The sequence below is a fragment of the Semicossyphus pulcher genome, unplaced genomic scaffold (genome assembly GCF_022749685.1).
Source record: "Semicossyphus pulcher isolate SPU_LCO1_2020_fin unplaced genomic scaffold, fSemPul1.0.p SCAF_18, whole genome shotgun sequence".
NCBI lineage: Eukaryota > Metazoa > Chordata > Actinopteri > Labriformes > Labridae > Semicossyphus > Semicossyphus pulcher.
The window spans coordinates 26,099,542-26,119,416 of NW_027211691.1; the positions used below are offsets into that span (position 1 = coordinate 26,099,542).

The following is a 19,875-nucleotide window of genomic DNA, read 5'->3' on the forward strand; positions in this document are numbered from 1 at the left end:
CATGGGAGACTTCACCTGGTCGAAATCCATGAGAGACTTCACCTGGTCAGGTCCATGGAGACTTCACCTGGTCGAAGTCCATGGAGAGTTCAGCTGGTCGAAGTCCATGGGAGACTTCACCTGGTCGAAATCAATGAGACTTCACCTGGTCGAAATCCAAGGGAGACTTCACCTGGTCAGGTCCATGGAGACTTCACCTGGTCGAAGTCCATGAGAGACTTCACCTGGTCGAAGTCCACGGAGAGTTCACCTGGTCGAAGTCCATGAGAGACTTCACCTGGTCGAAGTCCATGGAGACTTCACCTGGTCGAAGTCCATGAGAGACTTCACCTGGTCGAAGTCCATGAGAGACTTCACCTGGTCGAAGTCCATGGAGACTTCACCTGGTCGAAGTCCATGAGAGACTTCACCTGGTCGAAATCCATGGAGACTTCACCTGGTCGAAATCCAGAGACTTCACCTGGTTGAAATGTAAGGAATGAAAAACTGTAGCAAAACTTAACACAATGGCGTCTTTATTTATTAAAAACCAGACATTAGTGCGTACAGAGATCACAAATCAGTTTTTCATTATTGCTCACTTTAAATTAGAAAAGAAGCAAAGAAACACTAAACATAAACAGACTTTAATATAAAACCTGCACGATCATCAAAATCATTTGTAATTATCGGAAGATAATACAATTTCATAATTAAAATTAGAATATAATTTTTCAGTTATTACTGATCAAGTTTGAAGTATATTTTTCATTAAAAAAAGTTTATGATTTTGGCATTTGTGTGACAAATGTGTTAGACGATTTTCCTCTTGGACACAAGGTGGGGCTACAGGTGCCTATAACAACGTATGTTACAGTATGATGCACTGTAATGCCAAAAAGCAAGTAAAGTTAACTTCAATGTTGGAATATTATTGTATAATATTATCTTTTATGTCATTGTTATATACATTTTGGTAAAGATTAGATTCAAATTTGTTAAAGGGTTAAATTTCAAATGTTCTGACCCCTCAGTCGAAATTCTTCAAGTCAAGCCTTCGTTCTTTGTGTCTTTTTCTCTGTGACGTGAGCTGTTGGTTAACTGAAGAGAGATCACAGATCTGGGGGTTTTTCATGCTCTGTACCTGGCTCAATAACGTCGCAATCTGTCCAGATTTCCGTTACTATAGGAACAGAAGTATAAAGTTAAGTATAAAGTCTGTGTCCACATGCTGTGATGTGACACGAGCAGGAGCTGTAATCTGCCATCAGTTCATTATAGTTTATAATAACTCAGCGCGGGGAGGACACCGACGTTTAATAACGTGGATCTATGTTAATCACGCAGATCTTTCTGTCTGTTAACAGAGACTCCAGTCTGCTGTGTAGTTCATTTATTTCACACAGAGCTGTAGAGGACCATTAGGCTTCATGATCAAACTAAGTTATATATCACGTCATCACTTCAGTCTGCCATCAACGAATCTTCGTATTGAGCGGCCAAATCCGATTCGACTAAAGGCCCCAATGCTTTTATGCTTGGTCCTGATTTTACACTGCCGGTACTGCAGCGAACAGAACACGGATTAGCAAGCATATTGATTAGTATATTGGTGTTTTTCACAGTTCATACTCAGTCAATAATTAATTTCACTTGTCACGTATAGTTAATTATTGGACAGTGTCAAACCTACAGGTTTGTTCCAGAGTATAATGTTTTAATAATCTGCATCATCTTATTTTAAAGAGCTCTACAGCGTGCAGTTACCCCGTTAGATAAAAAGTGAGCTTTTGAGAATGCATCGCGGTATAAGTAAATATACTATCACATACATTTACGTGAACAGAAGCATTGTGAAGCGTTCCTCACTTGTGTTATCAGCTGCAGAAGTGTTGCATTCAAAGCTGTTCATTCTAATTGATCTGTAATAACGCTATCTCATACAGAAAAAAGAGCCTGGATAACAGCCAGCTGAAAACCAGCTTTGTGATGACGGTTATCTCTCACAAGGACTTTGGGTTTTCTCGAGCCCACCAGCTGAAAGAAAGCCTAAATACGTTGAACTTGCTTCTATGTTGCTTCGGTGTCTCTGGATCATCAGGAAACAGCTGATCCCCTCTCAAAAGAACCTCCTCTCTGATGACTCACTCCAAGAGATCACTTCCAGCTGAGGAGAGGAGACAGACGACAGAGGTGATAAATCAGAGTTCACTGCTTTTAGGGTTTAAAGCACAGCCTGTATCCTATAAAAAGATGGCCGACATGACGGCTCCCCAAACCCTCTCTATCGCCCCCTGCTGCCTGGCTGCAGTATAGCTCATAAAGCCCGCCTCCTCCATGTTAACAGATGGGACATGAGTGAAAAAATAAAATCAAAATACACGTCAAATACATTTTTCTCAAACATGGTTTCTGTCATTATAGTTAGTTCTTATCCTGCTGATTTATGTCCATGTGTTCATTTTTCTGTCAAGTTTACTTTTAATTAGTTATTTGATGCTATGAAAAGGGGGCGTGGCCTCATGATTGACAGCTCTGTTGACAAATGGGGCTCCTGCAGCGTTCTGTTCCCGAGTAGCAGAGTAGAGGAGGAACGGCGAGAGGAGACGTAACTAACACTAACACTACAGTCAGTGAACTTTCCATCAGCGTGAATATCTGCTTTAGACGGCCACAAGAAGCTGTTCTGCTGCCACGCCAAGGACACCTGAGAAGGTGGAGACGTGCTGTCATCTTTATACACGGTCATTAGTCCAGAGCTGTTAAAAAGTGTATCTACATTTCAAATATTTCATTTTAGAAAAAAAAAAGGGAAATATGGATTGCAAACATATCTGAAAAATAACACACGGTTAGTTCTCTCTCTCTCTCTCAGTTTCTGTCCAATCCTAAAGCCAGTCATGTTTCCAGAAAGCAACCACTGGGTCTTTGCTTAGTGGATACTAAGAGTAGATACTGAATGAGTTTGGTACAACACTGCTGAAACCAGCAGGACTGAGACCATGCTCTACTGACCTCAGAGTCTCCAGTCTGCAGTTTGGACTCTTCACAAGAGCAGTCAGCTCCTTCACTTCTGAGTCCTGCAGGTTGTTTTCACTCAGGTCCAGCTCTCTCAGATGGGAGGAGTTGGACTTCAGAGCTGAGGCCAGAGAAGCACAGCTGATCTCTGACAAACTGCAGCCACTCAACCTGGATATAAATAAATGATTTTATCAGACATCCATTTATTATTTGATTTGTTATTATCAGATGTGATTAGGTTTAAAATGTGTAGCTCCAACTATTTGTGTAATAATCAGTGAGGTTTCCCTAAAATGGGTAGAGTGAATTCGTCATCCTGTTTGGCAGCAATGTCACCTTCAAACTTCATGGAAGTCACAAATGTTTGAGTATAAATTAGGTTCAATTGTCAAATACACACATAACATCTTTGATAGTCACAGAGACTCAGTGAACTGACCTCAGAGTCTCCAGTCTGCAGTTTGGACTCTCCAGGCCAGCAGACAGCAGCTTCACTCCTGAATCCTGCAGGTTGGTGTAACTCAGGTGCAACTGTCTCAGATGGGAGGGGTTGGACTTCACAACTAAGACTAGAGCAGCACAGCTGATCTCTGACAATCCGCAAGAACTCAATCTGAATAAATGACAAAATGAGAAGGCAACGTTCCTCCTTTAAATCATTTGAAGTAAAATAACCTGTTCAGAACTAAAGAAGGGTTAGAATGTTACGGTTATACTGGTACGCTGATCCATCTGCATGCAGGTGCATGTCATCCCCTACTCTCTACTCCCCACATTTCCTGTTACTCCTAAACTATCCTATCTAATAAAAGCAAGTAGCCAAAAAAAACACAAATAAATGTTAACTGTTCATCATTATCCTCTTTACACTTATGTTGCTTCTGCTGCTAAGTCAAAGCTTTGTTGTCAGAAATTCACTGAAAATTCTTAGCCAAATAAAGCAGATTTATAAAATCCCTAGTACTTCTATTTATACAGCATTATGCCATTAACATGTCTTTACCCCAGCATTGCTGGACAAGACATTTGCTGTATGGTGTGTTAAGAGGCTAAAGTGCATAAAGGACTTTAACTTAGACAACAAGTTTGCACCTTTTGATCAATTAAGCATAAAGTATAATCTCCTTCACTCCTTTTTTTGTGTTATTTGCAACTTAGGCACTTTGTGAGGGAAAACATCCGTCAAAGTCGTCAAAGTCAACTTGTGAGAGACACGAACTTTTAGAGTGGCTTTCTCTTTCACCGGAGAGTAAGAAGATTGAATCTAAATTTGTGAATATTGTAGATTCTCTATCTATGAGCTGTGTAAGAAGGCTTGGGAAAGGGAAATCAATGCTGTCTTGCCTAATAAACGGAGGATTGCACTCTACCGTATTCATACTTGTTCAATTAACAGACAGAAGGCATCCCTGTCTCATTGTCAGTTTGTTCTTTGTCGTTTGTCTTCTGTGAAACTCTGATACCCTTCGTCAAGCTTTTTCTCCTGTGTATTTGATGACCTTCTCCTCGTGGCTTTTTGTGTTCTCTACCTTTCGTTGGATTTTTTACCTGAACTCTCCTGTTTTTGGTTGGATTTTTGGTTGGAGCCCAAGTTGGATTTTGTTTCCCTGGACTTTTGGAAGTAAGCTTTTGTTGTTGCCTTGTTTTGTATTGTGTTGCTTTATTGAAATATATCTTTGTCTGCATCTGGGTCCTCTTTTTGTTTCATCGTCAGACTGACATTCAGAGGTTCAAGGTGATTATTTTACTGTGAGATTTTTCTTGTTATTTCAAGCTTTACAATCTGTAGCTCATGATTGTTCTACCACTGTCAGCAGACTAAATTAAAGAGGACATTCGGCTGTAGTAATGAGATATTCATTGCAGATCAGTATGATATCACCAAAGTTTCGTCTTACCACTTTTCCACATTATATTTATCTAAGCACATGTTAAAATAGTGTCTGACCTCAGAGTCTCCAGTCTGCAGTTTGGACTCTCCAGAAAATCACACAGCAGCTTAACAGCTCGATCCTGCAGCTTGTTGAAGCTCAGCTGCAGCTCTCTCAGATGGTAGGGGTTGGACTTCAGAGCTGAGGCCAGAGAAGCACAGCTGATCTCTGACAAACTGCAGTCCCTCAATCTGAAGAAAGAATAAATTATGTAGACAAATCAAATTCTAAATGTTAAGCTGCAGATTATTATGAACTGACCAATGAGTGTTTCCGTACAGTAAGAAATTGTGACCACAAACTAAATTCAGAACAAATAAAATTGGAACTAAAGCAAAAAGGAAACTTGGATGGAAGTAAGTGATTCATAAACAAAAATTAGGATCAATGGCTAATTAAAAAACAAACTGACCTCAGAGTCTCCAGTCTGCAGTCTGGACTCTGCAGAAAATCACACAGCAGCTTCACTGCTGAATCCTGCAGCTTGTTGTCACTCAGCTCCAGCTCTCTCATTTGGGAGGGGTTGGACTTCAGAGCTGAGGCCAGAGAAGCACAGCTGATCTCTGACAAACTGCAGCCACTCAATCTGAATGGAAAAAAAAAAAGATGGAATGTTCCTGCTTGAAATTATTCAGTGTTTAACGGCATGTTCAGAGCTTAAGATAAACTAGAATTACTGCTTTGCAGTTGTATACCTCTGCCAACTAGTGAAGTTGAACGTGTGATTCCAGTGAATAGTTTCCAGTGAGCAATATGCTGCCCTCACTTCTGCTGTGTTTGAAATGCCATACTATACTAGGAGTACGTCCTGATTTGGCCAAAATGTAGTATGCAGTATGCAAACACAAGCAAAATGTGCAGTAAGCCAACAATGCCAGGATGGCGTACTGATTCAGAGAAAATCTCTCAGTATGCATCGGACCAGTATACCTCGCTTACTGTATCCCACAATGCAAAGTGCTGGAACGTCACAGCGGCAGTTCAAATCAAAGAGCTTGTAAGGGATTACCAGAGGAACAGGACGCTCCCTGTCCTGGTTGTCATCCAGTGAGAGGAAGTGAAAAGGGTGGATTCAAAGTACCTTGGGGTCTAAATCAATCCCAGTGAACTTGACCTTTGACCACCAAAATCTAATCACATCATTCTTGAGTCCAAGAGGACGTTTGTGGCAAATTTTATTATAATTAGCGTAGAAAGTTATAAGTTATAACCAGAAACATGTTTTGTGAGGTCACAGTGACCTTGACCACCAAAATCTAATCATTTCATCTTTGAGTCCAAGTGGACAGTTGTGCCAAATTGGAAGAAATTCCCTCAAAGCATTTCAGATATTGTGTTCACAAGAATGGAACTGACGGACAACCTGAAAACATAATGCCTCCGGCCACGGATGTTGCCGGCGCGGAGGCATAAAAATGGAAACTCTAAAAAAACGTTATCCAACAGAAAGCGGGTAAAACAACAAATTAGTTTCTGAAGATGCCAAATATGCCAGGTTGTATTTTTTGGAAAATTAGAAAGAAAAGACATTTACAGTATTTATTCAAATAGAAGTGGAGTCATGATATAAACGTTGTAAAATTAATGATAAATAGTAGAATATTGCTTGTTTTTCTAAGATTTAAATCTGTAGGTTAACATTGCTCTGCCACAGTCAATAGAAAAAAACACGGAAGAAGAAAATGGCATTAAAAAACTTGTATGATTTCAGGTTTATGTCCTCAGTTTAGGTCATCACAAATTATACTTCATTTAAATCTCAGAAGAAACGTAAAAATGATGTCCGACCTCAGAGTCTTCATTCTGCAGTAAGGACTTTCCAGAAAACCACACAGCAGCTTCACGTCTGAATCCTGCAGCTTGTTGCTCAGCTGCAGCTCCCTTAGATTGCAGGGGTTGGACTTCAGAGCTGAGGCCAGAGAAGCACAGCTGATCTCTGACAAACTGCAGCCACTCAATCTGAAGAAAGAATCAATTATGAAGATAAAGATCCAATCAGATGTTTTCAGATCGTACATGTGTAGCTCCACACTCTTATGTCCTTATGTGTGAGCTTTGTTATTCTGTTATTGTGGATCACATAATCATGTCAAAACACACTTTAAAACTCACAGTTAACACTTTCTACAGTTTCCTAAATTTTGTAAAAACAGAATCGATTTATGACAACAAAATAAACATAAGAAATTTTAAACTCCAAGGATGTAAGTTATGTATGACCATAAGGTAGTTTCAATGGTTTCTTTAATATACAATGTCTACAATTCCAACAGAGTCAGTAAACTAACCTCAGAGTCTCCAGCCCACAGTGTCGACTCCCCAGAAAATCACACAGCAGCTTCACTCCTGATTCCTGCAGGTTGTTTTCACTCAAGTCCAGCTCCCTTAGATAGTAGGGGTTGGACTTCAGAGCTGAGACCAGAGAAGCACAGCTGATCTCTGACAAACTGCAGCCACTTAAACTGGGTAAAGAATAAATTATGGAAATAAAAATCAATTTATAATCCAAGCAGTTATGCCGTGAATAGATGATGCATTGTCTTGAGCTACCCATGTTCCTGGGTAGAGTGTACAAAGATGAGGAGGATGATGCATCATGATAACCTTTTTTGTGGCGATATATAGTATCTCACAAAAGTGAGTACACCCCTCACATTTCTGCAAATATGTTATTATATCATTTCATGAGACACTGAATAAATGAATAAATGACACTTTGCTACAATGTAAAGTAGTCAGTGTACAGCTTGTATAACTGTGTGAATTTACTGTCCCCTCAAAATAACTCAACACACAGCCATTCATGTCTAAACCGCTGGCAACAAAAGTGAGTACACCCCTAAGTGAAAATGTCCAAATTGGGCCCAAAGTGTCAATACTTTGTGTGGCCATCATTATTTTCCAGCACAGCCTTAAGCCTCTTGGGCATGGAGTTCACCAGAGCTTCACAGGTTTCCACTGGAATCCTCTTCCAGCTAGTGGATGTTAGAGACCTTGTGCTCCTCCACCTTCAGTTTGAGGATGCCCCACAGAAGTTCAATAGGATTTAGGTCTGGAGACATGCGTGGCCAGTCCAACTCGTTTACCCTCAGCTTCTTTAGCAAGGCAGTGGTCGTCTTGAAGGTGTGTTTGGGGTCGTTATCATGTTGGAATACTGCCCTGCGGCCCAGTTTCCGAAGGGAGGGGATCATGCTCTGCTTCAGTATGTCACAGTACATGTTGGCATTCATGGTTCCCTCAATGAACTGAAGCTCCCCAGTGCCGGCAGCACTCATGCAGCCCCAGACCATGATACTCCCACCACCATGCTTGACTGTAGGCAAGACACACTTGTCTTTGTACTCCTCACCTGGTTGCTGCCACACACGCTTGACACCATCTGAACCAAATAAGTTTATCTTGGTCTCATCAGACCACAGGACATGGTTCCAGTAATCCATGTCCTTAGTCTGCTTGTCTTCAGCAAACTGTTTGCGGGCGTTCCTGTGCATCATCTTTAGAAGAGGCTTCTGGGACGACAGCCATGCAGACCAATTTGATGCAGTGTGCGGCGTATGGTCTGAGCACTGACAGGCTGACCCCCCACCCCTTCAACCTCTGCAGCAATGCTGGCAGCACTCATACCTCCATTTTCCAAGGACAACCTCTGGATATGACGCTGCACTCAACTTCTTTGGTCGACCATGGCGAGGCCTGTTCTTAGTGGAACCTGTCCTGTTAAACCGCTGTATGGTCTTGGCCACCGTGCTGCAGCTCCTTTTCAGGGTGTTGGCAATCTTCTTATAGCCTAGGCCATCTTTATGTAGAGCAACGATTCTTTTTTTCAGATCCTCAGAAAGGTCTTTGCCATGAGGTGCCATGTTGAACTTCCAGTGACCAGTATGAGAGAGTGTGAGAGCGATAACACCAAATTTAACACACCTGCTCCCCATTCACACCTGAGACCTTGTTACACTTATGAGTCACATGACACCGGGGAGGGAAAATGGCTAATTGGCCCCAATTTGGACATTTTCATTTAGGGGTGTACTCACTTTTGTTGCCAGCGGTTTAGACATGAATGGCTGTGTGTTGAGTTATTTTGAGGGGACAGTAAATTTACACAGTTATACAAGCTGTACACTGACTACTTTACATTGTAGCAAAGTGTCATTTCTTCAGTGTTGTCCCATGAAATTATATAATAAAATATTTGCAGAAATGTGAGGGGTTTACTCACTTTTGTGAGAGACGTTACATAAAACATTTATTTAGATGCATCAGCAACATCAACAAAACTGTTTACAGGCAAAAAAAAGACACATGACGGACACATTAAAAAATGTGATGGAAAACTAACTTAAAATATATCTGCTGGAATTACGATTTTGTGAAAGCAGAACAAAACACATGAACTGACCTCAGAGTCTTCAGTCCACAGTTTGGACTCTCCAGTCCAGCAGACAGCAACTTCACTCCTGAATCCTGCAGCTTGTTTTTACTCAGGTCTAGCTCTCTCAGATGGGAGGGGTTGGACTTCAGAGCTGAGGCCACGACTTCACAGTCAGTCTCTGAAATTCCAAATCCAGAAAGCCTGATGGCAGAGGACATTTAAACTAAAGTTAAATCAGACACTTTTATTATGAAATTGCCCCCATGCCTTTTGCATCGTAAAGACAGAGCTGGTCAGTCATTTATCACAAGGGTTTGGGTTTGAGTTTAAGTGAGCAACACAGTGCGCCAAAAATTGCTGCTTTGGACTAGAGAGTCTTCCAAATGACCATGAAGTTAACATGGGTCATATCTATTTATGTCTATCTATATAGATAGATATAAATATATAGACAGACAGATTGATATTAATGCTTGAGTTTATGTTCAACTTTGATGTGTCTCTTTATTCAATCTGTATGTTTGATCGCCTATCATCTCCCATTAAATCAACCCTATCTCAATCCTTGTAACATATCTTTTTCAATAAGCGGGTGTATGACAATGGGTTAACAAAACTTTTAACATGTTTAAGTGTTATGCTGTGCATTTAGGTAAAGTGTGTTTAATAATGTAATCAGAATTGCTTAAAGACATAATCTCAAAGATTTCAGTTTTGTGCTCTTTGTGATTTTCCTGGCTGACGGTCGCTTTCCTTTTCAGACTGTTTGCTTCATCTGAGCGTCGAGTTTGTTTCTTCTTCTTTGGATTTTCACTTCTTGTTGAAGTTGTATCTGTAGTCATCCATCTTTTCTTTGTTTGTTCAGCCATAGTAGATTAATTTTTACTCACAACACTTGCAGAGAGCGGAAAAGCAGCCGCTTAGCTCCGCCTACCCTCTCTGGCAGACCAACCACTGCTGGCTGATGGAAAACGCGTCACTAACTGGGCGCCACTTGTGATTTTTCCATGAATATTGCCACAGACACCCTGCCCATAATAATAATATTATATACTGCAAATGCAAAGGCTTTTTTAAGTGGGCTCAATCACCATTAGGGTAATAGATAAGAGACATTTATTTACATAAAAATCTTTGAGGTTATACCTTCAACAATGCTAATAACATTTTGACTTACTGAGCCTTCCTGCAGTTCCTCACAGCTGGAATCAGTCTCAGTCGTCCCTCCTTTGTTGTGTTGTACTTCATCAGGTCCAACTCATCCAGAACCTCCTCTGACATCTGCAGCATGTAGGCCAGAGCAGAGCAGTGGATCAAAGAGAGTTTTTTCTTTGATCTGTTCTCTGACTTCAGGAACTCTTGGATCTCCTGATAGACCGAGCGGTCGTTCATCTCCATCAGACAGTGGAAGATGTTGATGCTTCTGTCAGGAGAGGTGCTGGTCTTTTTCTCCTTCAGGTTGTTGATGACTCTTTGGATCATTTCTGGACTGGTGTCTGTGCGACCCAGCAGGCTTCCTAAGAGTCTTTGGTTTGACTCCAGAGAGAGGCCATGAAGGAAGCGAACAAACAAGTCAAGGTGACCATTTTTACTTCTCAGGGATTTAATCATTGCTCCGTTTAGGAGGACATCCAGAGTTGAATCTGCATGTTTTTTTCCCAGGAAAGCCGCTAGTTCCTTTCTGTTCCAGTCTGTGTAACAATAAAATGTGTAAACTGCAGCCAGAAACTCCTGAATGCTCAGATGAACGAAGCAGTAGACTGTTTTCTGGAAGATCACACTCTCTCTTTTGAAGATCTCTGTACAAACTCCTGAGTACACCGAGGCCTCTGTGACATCCAGACCACACTGCTCCAGGTCTTCTTGGTAGAACATGATGTTTCCTTTCTTCAGATGTTCAAACGCCAGCCTCCCCAGCTTCAGGAGAACTTCCCTGTCAGCCTTGATCAGCTCCTGTGGACTCATCTCTTGTCCCTCATCATACTTCTGCTTCTTCCTCTTTGTCTGAACCAGCAGGAAGTGTGAGTACATGTCAGTCAGGGTCCTGGGCAGCTCTCCTCTCTGGCCTGTGGTCAACATGTGCTCCAGAACTGTCGCAGTGATCCAGCAGAAGACTGGGATCAGACACATGATGTGGAGGCTCCTGGATGTCTTCATGTGTGAGATGACTCTGCTGGACAGCTCTTCATCACTGAACCTCCTCCTGAAGTACTCCTCCTTCTGGGCGTCAGTGAAGCCTCGTACTTCTGTTACCCTGTCCACACATGAAGGAGGGATCTGATTGGCTGCTGCAGGCCGAGAAGTTATCCAGACGAGAGCCGAGGGAAGCAGATTTCCCTTAATAAGGTTTGTCAACAGCAGGTTAACTGATGACCTCTGTGAGACGTCAGACACAACCTGAGTGTTGTGGAAATCTAATGAAAGTCTGCTTTCATCCAGGCCGTCAAAGATGAACAACAGTTTACAGACAGCGAGCGTCTCTGCTGTGAGCTTCTGTAATGTTGGATGGAAATCATGGAGCAGCTGGAGGAGACTGCACTGCTCGTCTCTGATCAGGTTCAGCTCCCTGAAGGAAAGCAGAATCAGCACACTGATATGTTGGTTCTCCGAGCCCTCTGCCCAGTCCAGAGTGAACTTCTGCACTGAGAAGGTTTTTCCAACACCAGCGACGCCGTTGGTCAGAACGACTCTGATGTGATTCTGTTGGTCAGGAAAGGCTTTGAAGATGTCGTGGCACTTGATTGGAGTGTCATGGAGGGTCTCCATCTTGGAAGCAGTCTCAAGCTGCCTCACTTCATGTTGGGTATTTACCTCTTCACTCTGTCCCTCTGTGATGTAGAGCTCAGTGAAGATCCTGTTGAGGAGGGTTCTACTTCCTGCTTCAGTTCCTTCAGTCACACATTCACATCTCCTCCTCAGACTCATCTTGTGTTCTTCTAAAACCTGCTGCAGACCACCTGCCGCTAGAAAAGAGAAGTGAGACAAAGCAAAAGAAAATTTGATCTGGCAATTATCAATGACCAATATCAAACTGACCTAACAAGAGCAATATAAAGCAGTAATGATGTTTGTTGAAACCACTGCTAGAGTTAAATTTAATTAGACTTTAAATAATGATATTCATACAAATCTGTGTGCAGCCTTACTTTGTACAGAGCTGGTCTGAAAGGCGGTCTGAGGTGCTGTTCTGGATCTTTTTCCACACTGGGAACAGGAGGAGTGTACTGGTGAACCAGACTGGTCCCAGTATGAGGTGATGCACTGTCTGCAGAACCAGTGCCCACAGCTGATGGAGACTGGATCCTTCAGGACGTCCTGACACACAGCGCAGCAGGACGGCTGCTCCTCCACAGGAACATGACTCCTCTTCCTCCCTCTGTGAACACATGTCTTTATAACTGAACTGATCTGTTGACTCTTTGAAAAATAAAGATTTGGACACAGATAACAATTTAAGTGTCGTCACATTTCTGTTTGAATTCAGCCTTTAGACTGCATCTTTCTTTCATAAAGCCTCATTCACTGCTTTTCCTGTCTGAGGAAACATTTAGTGATCTGCCTGTAGTTTGTCATCACTACAAACTTCACACTACCTGTAGCTGCTTCACAGTGAAGCCTCCAATCAAACAGAGCTGATCATGTCATGTACTGCTTCACATTAACTTTGGCAGCTTAGATCGGCTCGGAGGTTAGAAGTGTTAACAACATGTTAAATGATGTTGTTGTAGACCAGCAGTCACAGACACAAAGCATGTGACAGTGACGTCACAGGTTCAAGCTAAGGTGGTTTCCTTTGTTATCATTCCCTTTATGTTATAATATACTCTCATCACAAATTTCAATAACTTTCATTTGCATGCACCAACAGCGATATCTTCAGAAAAGTAAAGTTTGATTTCAGTCTGCACCGGCCACGGCACTTTCTGAACGAAGCACCTGACATACAACATAATAGATTGCTCTGCATGCGTAGGAATACAGAGCAGTTGTACAGTTCAAAACATAGTCCCAAAGGAAAAATCAGTTTGAAGTCAAAGTAAAGCAGTGGAGATATTATTTAAAAAATAGCACACACTTAAATCAAAATGTTAGACAGACAGCCAGATACAGAAGACTCTGCCTTCTTTCTGTTGTACTGGATTCTCCAAAAACAACATGCTTTTATTCATATCACATGAATACTTGCTATGAAGCTCCAAATACACAAAGTGCTGATGCTGCTGATGAGGAGGTTCAAAATCGACATCAACAGAAAATATGTGCATCATCAGAGGTTAATGAGAATGTGTAACTGTCAGTTGTCTTACTTTGTGTCTGACGGTCCAGGTTCATAACTTAAGTCTGGAGGTCTTTCTTTGGACCAATCACTCTTCAGAGACAGACAGCTGGATACAAGAGACTCTGCTCTCTGTCTGTTAAAACGAATACTGCAAACACAAACATGTTCATACTCAAATCACATGATAAATTCTCAGATGACAAAGACATTTAAAAAGCTCTGAATACACAAAGTGCTGACGCTGTCGATAATGAGGAGGTTTAAAAGTCTGCCTGGCATGAACAATTTCTGTTTGATTTACAAGTTTGTTAATTAAATAAATTATATAAAGCATGTCTGCATCTATGTACATACTGTATGTTGAACAAACCAAACCAACAGAAAACGTGCAGCATCAGGGTTCCCACTCTTTTTAAGAAATCATTTTCCAAGACTTCTCCAGGAGTTTTTTTGACAATACAGGACAGCACGTGCTCACAAACGGTCATATAATTTAGCTGTAGGCAAAGTACTGACACATTTAACCCCAGTTTCATTCCTCCTTTTTAATGATGCAGGGTTCATGATGAAGTGTCTCATGTTCATCACAGGTGACGGCTACACCCATCCCTGCCAACTGTACAATAAGGTCGTCCGGCCTCCTCTTTTTGTTAGATGTGATATTTTTTTGTCAAAACAGTTTGTTTATCAAATAAAGCAAATACATCTTACTATAAGTGTTTAATATAAAAACGCAACATCAACAGAAAATATGTGCATCATCAGAGGTTAATGAGAATGTGTAACTGTCAGTTGTCTTACTTTGTGTCTGACGGTCCAGGTTCATAACTTAAGTCTGGAGGTCTTTCTTTGGACCAATCACTCTTCAGAGACAGACAGCTGGATACAAGAGACTCTGCTGTCTGTCTGTGGGACTGAACTCTGCAAACAGAAATTTTATTTGTTTTTGTTTCATATGAATCCTTGATAAATCCTTTGATTACAATTTCATTCAGTAAGCTCTTAAACTGCTGCTGCTGTCAATGAGTTTAAAAGTTTGTCTAAGTTCTCTGTGACATGATGACCCCTTTTTATGTTGACTGACAGCTGTCACAGAGATACTAAGAGGAAGATGAAACAAATGATTCCTCTTCAAATATCAAACTTCAAGTCAGCAAAAATATTCAAGTAGTCCAGGTTCGGCTCTGTTTAAACGAATACAGCAAACACAAACATGTTTATATTCAAATCAAATGATAAATTCTCAGATAACAAAGACATTTAAAAAAAGCAAAAAAACAAAAAAGCAGATGCATATTAGAAGAAATGTTGAACACAAAATCAACAGAAAATATGTGCATCATCAGAGGTTAATGAGAATGTGTAACTGTCAGTTGTCTTACTTTGTGTCTGACGGTCCAGGTTCATAACTTAAGTCTGGAGGTCTTTCTTTGGACCAATCACTCTTCAGAGACAGACAGCTGGATACAAGAGACTCTGCTCTCTGTCTGTTAAAACGAATACTGCAAACACAAACATGCTTATATTCAAATCACATGATAAATTCTCAGATAACAAAGACATTTAAAAAGCTCTGAATACACAAAGTGCTGACGCTGTCGATAATGAGGAGGTTTAAAAGTCTGCTTGGCATGAACAATTTCTGTTTGATTTACAAGTTTGTTAATTAAATAAATTATATAAAGCATGTCTGCATCTATGTACATACTGTATGTTGAACAAACCAAACCAACAGAAAACGTGCAGCATCAGGGTTCCCACTCTTTTTAAGAAATCATTTTCCAAGACTTCTCCAGGAGTTTTTTTTGACAATACAGGACAGCACGTGCTCACAAACGGTCATATAATTTAGCTGTAGGCAAAGTACTGACACATTTAACCCCAGTTTCATTCCTCCTTTTTAATGATGCAGGGTTCATGATGAAGTGTCTCATGTTCATCACAGGTGACGGCTACACCCATCCCTGCCAACTGTACAATAAGGTCGTCCGGCCTCCTCTTTTTGTTAGATGTGATCAGCACTGGTATGTTGTTGTTTTTTTACTTGCTAAGCTCTCCTCAACAAACAAACACCAACATTTTCTGTGTTACACTTACGTGAACTGTGGCAGTTACGATACTCACTCCAAACACTGGCTGGCTTAATACTCCTCATAGGAACTTCATACTTGGACAAAAATGGACTATGTTTTACCTCTGTAACAATTTCAAAATATACTAAATAGTATATCACACCATAAACTACACTGTAAGGTGTGTGTTATTGTCAAAGCATTGTTTAACAGGTGGTATTGTAATGGGTTGTTACATGCACCCCTAGTAGCGTATAGCTGTATTGATTAATGAAATCTTCATTTCAGTTTAAGCTAAATTTACTTTTGTCAAGCAGATAACCACTGACACACAACAACAAAATAACAGCAAAACTCCTTGGCATGGCTTTTAACAGCAGCCATTGTAGCGGCGAAGTCTAGAACTTAACGCCGTAGACGAGCTAATAATTGACGCACTCACCATGTAGTCACTTGTAATGTCTTATGAACATAACAGAGTCCAATATCCGGCCATGCTTTGACTTGCAGATTTATTAGTTACTGTTTGCCTTCAATCATTCAGATGCCAGAAAATCACAATGTCCATAAATAGGGAACGGAAAATGGCATCGCGATCACGATAATATTATCTGAACAAGCAGTCCATTTTACTTCACATGCCTAACATAAAAAAAGATGTTTGCGCATACTTACAGGAATATAGTTCTATTGGCAAACTATTAGCTGCTTCCTTCACATTGCTAACAATATGCTGCTTCAATATTGCACACTGACCAGCTACAGCAACCTCAAAGGGTCAAAACTTAAACTCAGAAATGCAATGAGTTTAAAAATACAGCCACTACTTAGAGACGTTGCGTGCCAGGAGAGGGCATACCTGTCATACCGCACAGCTTCTCCTACCAACAGTCAAGTTTCAAAAAGAAATGTGCATCTAGGTTTACGAAGGTGATCTGAGTAAGGGGCTAAAATACAATTAAAATTTTCCAGGACAACATAGATTATTTCCAGGATACTTTGTCATTTCAATACATTTTCAGGTGTTTCCAGGACTGGAAACTAGTCTCTAAATTGCCAGGTTTTCCAGGACGTGTGGGAACCCTGAGCATGTGTAACGCTTAATTCACACATGAAGCGTGGCGTGTGCGTTACAGCTGCGTGGCGTGACGGCTCAGGCTCACGCCATCAAGTTGTTCACACAGGCTGAGTGTCGGCTGCGTGTCGGCTGCGGCTCTCAGCTGAGCTGATCCTGCCAGCCCTGTTTTTCTACATGAGTTCGACCTTAATAAAGGCCATTAACAATTTGACAATGTTCTCTTTATAAATGCTATTTAGATGTATTGTATACAGGAACAATGAAGAGGCATCTGTGCAACTGTAAATAATTAGGCTAATAGAAATATACATTTATGACTCTTCACTTTACCTGGCTGTTTGCCATATCCAGGGGTAGTTTCTGGTCTTTGTTTTGAAGGTGTCCGTGGTTGGTCTGAACAGAAAACGATCTCATTTACATTAAAAACAGGACCTGAATTAACACACAGCGAAAAACAACTGTATGAGCCGAGACGGAGAGCGAGCGACGAGGAGAGAGGGAGCGATCGCACCCAAGTTCCGTCTGTAACATGATGTTATTGATTTATTTTTACTAACATATATACTTATGTATGTATACTAAATCTTCAGTAAATGGTAGATGAGATGCCAGACAAGTGAATTTCCCTGAAGTTATTGTTATTGTTATAGTTATAATGGCCTGCGGGAGACTTATGACTACATTTTAATTTCAAAGAATATTAAGCAGGAACCGCAACAAGGAGCCTGTGAGTGACTTTATCTATCAAATGACTTCCTGGAAAAGTTACCGATAAAGTTTAAAAGAAAAAAAAAAAAACAACGGCCCAGGAAACACTTCAAAATAAAGCATTGCATACAAATGAGGGGAGTCAGAATTCCAGATCGGGCTGGAAAAAGCATACTGGAATTGTTGATGTACTTTACTCTCCATGCCTGTGACTTTTACTACAGGAAGAGATGTTAATATTGCTGTCAGAGATGAAAAGGACTCATCCCAATTTATTTTGCCTTTGCTCTGTCAAAGCACTTTGGAAACATTCTGTTTTTAAAGGTGCTTTATAAATAAAGTTATTATTATCATTATCATTTTCACTGTCTATTTTGGCCGAGACACGTGCACGGCTTGCAGTAAAAAATAGGTCTCGCCGGTGGTGTGAACAACATCATCTATTTTCATGCATTTAAAATGAAAATGAACATGCCACGCAGCCGTAACGCACACGCCATGCTTCATGTGTGAAACAGCCGTAACTGTCAGTTGTCTTACTCTGTGTCTGACGGTCCAGGTTCATAACTTAAGTCTGGAGGTCTTTCTTTGGACCAATCACTCTTCAGAGACAGACAGCTGGATACAGGAGACCCTGCTCTGTCCTCCGTTTCCTCTAAACAAACACTCATCTTCTGCTCTGAAGTCAGTCTGAAAGGTAAAACAGTAACACGCAGTGAGTTCAGACACAGGGAACAAGAGAAACAAGTTTGTTTAAAAGTCACACCCAAGACTGAGAGAACAGGAAGTAACACATGCACGCACACACACGCACACAAACACACACACACACACACACACACAACCCACACACACACACACACGCAGTATGATAACAGCAGCCTGTCCCAACAGTAATCAAACCGCTCAGTTCCCTCCTCTACAGTTCACAGGGAGAAAACTGACTCTGACACTTTAGAGGTGAAATAATAAAAATGCTGGATTAATACTCACCCTCCTTCAGCCTTCAGATTCCCTCTTATGTTCTGTCAACTCAAAATGGCTGACGAAAACACTTCTGTGCTTTCCCTCTGCTCATGAGCCTGGATCACATGGTCAGTGTTGCCCCTCCCTCCTCCATTTACAAGAAATCAGCTGGTTTATCTTTGTGCGAGTGTGTGTGCTGTATGAGTGTGTCTCACACAGATAAGTTTATGAGCGTCTGTTTTGGCCTGAACAGGTTGAAACAAATTAGTTTTGTAATGTTGGTACCCAAATTATGTTTGCATTTTGTAAATAATCTTTAGTTTAAATAACTGAATGGATTTAAGCTAAATGAAACCTGAAAGGATTATTTTTTTACAGACATATAGGAAACACAAAACAGTTTGCAAAAACAGTTTCACATGCAAAAAATATACACCTGGCACTCTTTGACAAACCCCCAAATCTGCTTAACAACCTTGCTGCTGTAACGTAACGTAAAGTATTTCCACAATCCTTTAAGAATACTATATGATAACTGTTCATTTTAGTCAATGTAACAATGCAATGCATTAAAATGTAGAAAGTAAAACAGGACAATCAAAAAATACAAATATTTAGTTTAGTTGAGTTACCTTTTCACTAACCGGACTATCTTATCACTCATCCAGTATTGTCATAGTCTCTTACATTTAAAATCAATTGGAAATGTACAATTGTGCTATCTACAGTGTTTTTCATTTCTGAAGGATAACACAAATGGAGAAAAGAGTTTTGGGGCACTTATAGTGAAAAAAGCATGCAAGGATTCATGTTCATCAAGCCAAAATGTGGACAACCGGATTTTAATGTTGTGTATAAAATCATGTCCATGTCAAATGTTTGAACCCAGTCGTTCACTGCCATTTGTGTGAGTGTATCAATGAGGCCAATTGTAATGCACTTTGGATAAAAGAACTATGTACAGGTAGCAGTTTAAAAAAAAAGACAATCTACTATTTAGCCATTAAGCTGACAACTAACTTAGCTACCTTAGATAACTCAGCTAACTATGCATACTTAGCTGAGTTTAGTATAATTAGCTGACATTTAGTGTAGCCAACAGCTAACTTAACATAGTAAGCTTAAGTATAGTAAGTGGTGAAGGCTAACTAAAAATAGTTAGCTTTGTAAGTGCAAATAGCTGATATCTAAAATAGCTCAAAGCTAACAAAAGTTAGCTGCATGCAGTTTCCTACCTTGAAACAGGGTTTCTGCTGAGATTAAAAAATATAAAGTCAGCCCTGTTAACGCCAACAAGAAGTTTGGAACAGATAGAAAAGATGGGACCAGTCAACAAAGACTTAACATTCTTAATTCATGTACATTTATCCAGTTAAGATTTCTTTTCTGTCTACTTATCATAGTAAGTAGAGTTAGCTGATGGCTATGCTAGCCATCAGCTAACTATAGCGGATTATCTCAGTGAGTAA

The 19,875-nt window shown here is 40.6% G+C and overlaps 1 protein-coding gene across 2 annotated transcripts; it reads right to left on the reverse strand.

The window, feature by feature from the left end:
• Positions 1-514: 514 nt before the first annotated feature.
• LOC138596016 (NACHT, LRR and PYD domains-containing protein 12-like) lies at positions 515-18,670 on the reverse strand. Of its 2 annotated transcripts, XM_069667579.1 has the most exons (16): positions 18,434-18,670; positions 17,981-18,130; positions 17,063-17,125; positions 14,965-15,084; positions 14,384-14,503; positions 13,611-13,730; positions 12,450-12,679; positions 10,481-12,266; positions 9,331-9,504; positions 7,220-7,393; positions 6,720-6,890; positions 5,344-5,517; positions 4,949-5,122; positions 3,440-3,613; positions 2,995-3,168; positions 515-2,146 (listed from the first exon to the last, which is right to left on the reverse strand). In XM_069667579.1, exons 2-16 carry the CDS (start codon positions 18,109-18,111, stop codon positions 2,137-2,139), a joined length of 3,795 nt encoding a protein of 1,264 aa, XP_069523680.1. In that variant the 5' UTR covers positions 18,112-18,130; positions 18,434-18,670; the 3' UTR covers positions 515-2,136. The 2 variants fall into 2 exon arrangements, with proteins under 2 accessions (XP_069523680.1, XP_069523681.1); XM_069667580.1 differs by lacking the exon at positions 17,063-17,125.
• Positions 18,671-19,875: the final 1,205 nt, after the last annotated feature.